Genomic DNA, 6000 nt, shown 5'->3' with positions numbered 1-6000 from the left:
ATTTTGAAAACAATCATGATCCAGTACAAACACAGCATTCAAAATTTCCCCTGTTAATACCAAAATACCAGTAAATCGCAAATAAATGCGCAACGAACTTGATAAGACTATTTAAATCGTGAATTCAGGAAGTTAACTCGAAAATTCAGGAAGTTGAAATGTCATCACCTGTCTTTCCATCCTCGGTAACCTAAGCTATTTACCGTATACCAGTATGTAGTATATACGGAACGTGTACCGTGGGCCAGACGTTGTTGTCTTTTGTACTTAACAAAGTTTTTAAACTGCCAACATATATGTTTTATGCAAAAGAAAAAAAGAAGACAAAACTTTTAATGACATCAGATGTGACGAGTCTAAACCATATTACGTATATGTTTTACCTTGCCGTTGAATACACTTTAAGATATAATTTAAAAAATGATATCTAATCATATACCTTTACACATCATTGACAATTGCTTTGTGCATATTGTCTCAGCATTGCAATTAATGCGCATCAGGGACTTCTTTGCATTGCATTATTTTACATGGTTAAATAGAAATCTGATTCTGGGATTTGTGTAGAATTTGATGAAGGTTTTGGCCTATCACTTGTGTGCAAATTCGCAGATCATTCCCTTGCCCGATTGTTCCAGAATCATGATTTGTATTGTGCAAAATTGTGTCAAGCGTAAGTTTATAGTTTATAATTTGATGGAAAGTATTCATTTGCACTGTGCTTGAAGCAGTAAAATCACCAATGGCAATTTTGAAGCGATGTTTTTATAGTATACCCATTCACATCAAAGCAACCTTAAATCTCTTCCATTCCAGAAACAACAGCCGTTTTCTAATAAATATTCTGATCTTAAAAGTTTCTTTTTCAACAACACTATTTAGTGTCCACAAGTCAAAAAAAATGTTTGTTATTTTTTTTATGACATTTCATGTCTCTAAAATGCCCCCTAAACACAGAACAAGGTATCGCATGTGCCATTCTGAAGGAAGTTATAAGCTTATAGAATAACTCTTGAAGATGTTCCCAGAAGCAGCCAGTACTTTACAAGAAGTGGAAAGTTTCTTTTGCAGGGATTACAACAGTTTGCCACTAACGCAGCCAGTACGCCTAAGATAACTTACACGACCTATCAACAATTCAGCCAATCATCACCCTTTCCATGAAGTGTTTTGATGGTTTCAAAGCCTAGCATATTTAAGTGTAATTATGCTCATCCGAGTGGTAATATCGATAGTATAGTTAAAACTCAAAATCAGTTTACATTTTGCCGTATTTGTTTCTAATTTTTTCTTTTAATGAATATTCATTAACCCACGTGACGCACGGAAATTTCTATAAATATTCTTTAGAATGCATTGCCTATGCTCAGTTTATAATAAGACTGGGGCAATCTTTTTATATTTTTGCCAGTTTTAAATTAAGAACCGTTAGCTCATACGACTTTTCTACCCTTTATACAACACGACCATATACATTAATCCATAATAAACTAATTCCCATAATTCAAAAGAAAAAAGTTTCCATTCTTGCACAAAATTCTCAAAAGTCTTTCTTTATAAACTGCATTGTAAAACATTATACTAAATCGACCTGTGACCAATATCGACCTTTGTAAAGCACTCTCTTTAAGATTACATTTATTCAGGTTTGGTAGTAATACATTCAAACAAATTTAAGAATTTCATTTTGTATTTCTTTATGTTGAGTCTATCTCCAAACAACACGTTGTTATTGTAGCTATGTACTTCTCGATACCTTGATGATGATTAAATTTGGATAATATTTACTTTGATCAAATCATGAAATGGTATCTAATATCTATCATATAGAACTGAAAATGAATAAAACGAATTCTTAAAATTTTAATGCATCAATTTTGGATGATCACACGAAAATCTATGAATAGAGAGATGACTTTCATAAGTGTAAGCTACCGTCCACACCCTTAGCATTGGCTTCAGCAGAATTGCTAACATATAAACTTCAGATTTTGAAATTATTATTTAGATATATTCCTACAGCAGTAATCAAGGAACTTTTAATGAGATACATCAGTCCCATTTAATGAAAAGCGCAGAATGTTTCCTAAAAAAAAAAAAGATTGTGTGTACTCTAAAGGCGAAAACAGCACTAAATAAAATGGATTTGTAAAAGTGATCAGACGTTAAGAAGCATGCATATCACAGACAGATGTCAAAACAAATTAAATAGCAGGCAACATTTCATGGGGTGATTTAATTTATGGTTATATTTAAATCAAATGACTTTTCATATATCATATGCAGAACCTATCACTGTTGACCTAGAAAGATACGTTTATCTCCCACTGACGAGATATGTTTCATGTTCAAGCTAAACTTTGTTAACAGTTGCACACAAACACAACGAACATAAAGCACGTCTGGTGCTTCGCTTCAAGTTAAGTGTGCGAAATCAGTTGCCTAAGTCAAGAGATGCGATGTTTTCTTATATTATCAAATATTTTTCATACTAAAAACTGCAGCTGCCAGCGGCTTTGTAATAATTAAGATCATCTTGAACGGTTTTTTAATTTTGAAACAATTCACTAATAAGTTGTGAAAAAGTGCAATATGATGGACAATATAATATCTTTGTGTAGAATTGTTTTCACTTTAATTAGCATCGTATATGTGTCGGAAATGTCGCGTTTACCAACAAGTGGGAAGCCTACTTTCTATACAGCAGCTGTGTATGAGAACGCAGTTGTATTTCCAGAAAAGAGAGCAAGTTCATACGATGAAGCAGTTTCACAAATGTTTCCGAATCTTGACGAATATAAAAGACAGGCAGATATAGCAGGGACACTCGTATGTATTTTAGTATACTGACAGGCATTTGTACATGATACATTATATTAACTAATTATTTTAAAGCATATAGACGATCTACCAATAAGCTCTATTTATTCTAAATCAGATAGTGATATGAATTCGCAAGAATTATTTTAAAGCTTACCGATGATCAAAAGATAAGCACTCATTATTTTATACCAGTTGAGTTAACAATTAGCGGTGTCCTTTCTTTTCTACCTCCAATTGTTATTGTTTGTGTCAAGATGAAATATCAGATTTTATTAGGTTTATAAATTCTTTTTTCACTAAGAAATGTAGCTAAAATTCCTTAAAAGTGTCTGACTGAATTGTTCATTGACTCCTATTATGCCCACGTGGCTTATCAAAATAGAAGCGACATGAAAATAAGTTTGATAGTATTTAGGAACTTAAAGATTTAAAACCTTTGGAATAAATTTAAGAAAAACGAAACAAAAAATAATTTAAATTATTTTTTCGCAAGCAACACCGGAATGTTATGAGATGAATTAAAAATAATGGCCGCAAAATATATTTAGATTCAATTTAATTATATTGAAAGATTTGAGTTACTTTATTTTTCAATTGATTCCAATTAACGCTAGTTGTATATTTTGTAATTTTTGTCTTTTATGATGTTTATGAGTCCGAGTTCATAGAGCGGACACTTCTGCGTAAATGAATAGTAGGTACGGTTAAAGGATATATGTTTTGTGTATGTTTTCTCATACTTTGCAAAAGAAGCAAAATAATATTAAAAACCGGCGCCACAGAAAGGGCATTAACACGCGTTTGTGAAAATTGTCATCCATTTAAAATATATATATATATATATTTTTTTTTTGTGGGGGGAAGGGGTCATGCACATATCCACATTAAATAGATAAATAAAAAAAATTCCGTCTAAGTATGTGCCGTTCCCCTATGGTGCAGTGTTGCAGCTATATACGATTTCACACATAATTCATCCGAGTGATGTTTTATTTTTCCGATTTCGAGGTAGTTGATTTCAATACTAAATTATGTTGCAGAATGAATGTCAGCCATGCCAATCCTGGGAACATTTCACATTCTATAGTCTCTTATGGGAATTCTCAATAAAACCGTTTCTTATTGTCCAGAGGTACCACTCCAAAATTATTGGAAACTGTGCATTGTTTAAAATTTTTATGAAAGCTTGGTTTTATTTTGAATTTAATGGCATTTAAAGTTATAAGTTAACCATTTTATAATTGAAACAAACTAATTGTTATTTAAAACAGATAATTTGATACAATTCAGGAAGATAACGTCATTATGTATGTTACATAGTCATAGCAATGATGCAGCGTTGTGTTGTATAAAATAAAAAATGATTTCTTTCTTCATCTAAATAGTTACTTATTATCTCTATTTCTAGGGCGCTGATATTATCGTATTTCCGGAAGATGGAATTTATGGATATCTATTTGCAACACCTTCCGACATTGAAAACTATCTGGAGTACATTCCAGACCCTGCCCAAGTGGACTGGACGCCATGTACTGAACCTTTGAGGTACGAAAGAACAAAGATACAAACTTTTCTAAGCTGTCTCGCAAAGAATAACTCGATGTACCTTGTTGCTAATTATGGCGATAAGCAACCATGCCATGATACCGACCCTAATTGCCCTAAGAATGGACACTATCAGTACAATACCAACATAGTTTTTGACAGGAATGGAAAACTCATAGCAAGATATCACAAGCAGAACTTGTTCTTTGAGTCACAATTCAATACACCTGCTTCTCCAGAATTCATTTACTTTGACACTGAATTTGGACGCTTTGGAACTTTTACCTGTTTCGATATTTTGTTTCATGATCCAGCTATCCCTTTGATTGAAAAATACAACGTAACGGATATAGTGTTTCCAACTGCATGGATGGACGCGCTGCCTTTTCTATCCGCCATTGGTTATCACTCTTCATTTGCTGTTGCATATAATGTTAATTTTCTGTCAGCGAATTTGCATCAACCTTCTAAACGATTTCAGGGTAGTGGAATATATACACCAAAGGGGTCCCTAGCGTTTTATTATAATCGGAGTTTCCCTGACGGTCGTCTCCTTGTAAAAGATGTTCCTATTTTGATGAACAACAGCAAAAGGTTTGAGAAAAAGAAAGTCACACTTGACACTTCTGATATGCAATTTATTCAAAGACATGATTTTCAAGGTCGAGTTTTCAAAGATAGATATAATTTCGTAAGTCTCAGATCAAAAGTAGGTAACGTTACCGTTTGTCAGGCCGATCTTTGCTGTTATTTGTCGTACAATCGAGTTGAGGTTACAGGTAATTATGCATTTGGGGTGTTCAGTGGAGTTCATGAGCGCCATGGTCCATACTACCTGCAGGTATGCATTCTTTTAGAATGTGGGTCTGATAACGCCACTGACTGCTATCATTTTACCTTTTTAGCGAACGGATATTTCAATAACATCACTATCAAAGGTAATTTCTCAACCCCGTATGTTACACCACAAGTGCTTACCACCGATAACGGAAATCTTGAATTGCTGCCTCCAAATGCTCTGAAATTTAATGAACGAGGTTTTAACGTTTAAGTCAAACCTAAGACCACTTTTGGAAGCATCGCTTGTCGGTCGTATCTATGAAAGGGACCATGTCTCGAATGAGAGAAGAAATAAGATCACAAATGGGTTCAAAAATACAGTTTCAAATTTTGCTTATTCAAACGTTGCCTCAATGCAGAATTTATACCCACTTCTTTTGCTTTTAGTACATCATCATTTCTAAAAAACCTGTCGAGAAATCAAAAACAAAACGCTTAGAAAATGTAATATTTCAATAACAAGGATGTACTTAGTATATAAAGGCATATGTTAAAATCTTATTTCACACCTGATATTCTCATAGTTTCAATTTATAAGCTTTTGCAGTGAATAATTTTTGTCTCAAATCAGAGAACAAATTTTGCTAATTCAAACGTTGCCTCAATACAAGCTTTATACCAACTTCTTTTGCTCTTAGTACATCATCATTTCTAAAATATCTGTTGTGAAATCAGTAACAAGACATTAAGAAATGTAACATTTCAATCAAAAAGATGTACTACATATAAGAATACATATGTTAAAATCCAGTTTCACATCTGATATTCTCGTACTTTCAATTTATTAATTTA

At 33.0% G+C, this 6000-nt stretch overlaps 1 protein-coding gene across 1 annotated transcript; it reads left to right on the top strand.

Moving 5' to 3' along the window:
* Positions 1-2366: 2366 nt before the first annotated feature.
* On the top strand, positions 2367-5761 carry LOC132757146 (pantetheinase-like). The gene is made up of 2 exons (XM_060748339.1): positions 2367-2829; positions 4232-5761. The coding sequence occupies exons 1-2, from the start codon at positions 2593-2595 to the stop codon at positions 5417-5419; spliced, it is 1425 nt and encodes a 474-aa protein (XP_060604322.1). The 5' UTR covers positions 2367-2592; the 3' UTR covers positions 5420-5761.
* Positions 5762-6000: the final 239 nt, after the last annotated feature.

Source organism: Ruditapes philippinarum, unplaced genomic scaffold (genome assembly GCF_026571515.1).
Source record: "Ruditapes philippinarum isolate M1 unplaced genomic scaffold, ASM2657151v2 ctg2744_1_1_1_1, whole genome shotgun sequence".
NCBI classification, from domain to species: Eukaryota; Metazoa; Mollusca; class Bivalvia; order Venerida; family Veneridae; genus Ruditapes; species Ruditapes philippinarum.
The sequence above is the reverse complement of the archived record's forward strand: the minus strand, read 5'-3'. Positions and strand labels throughout refer to the sequence as shown.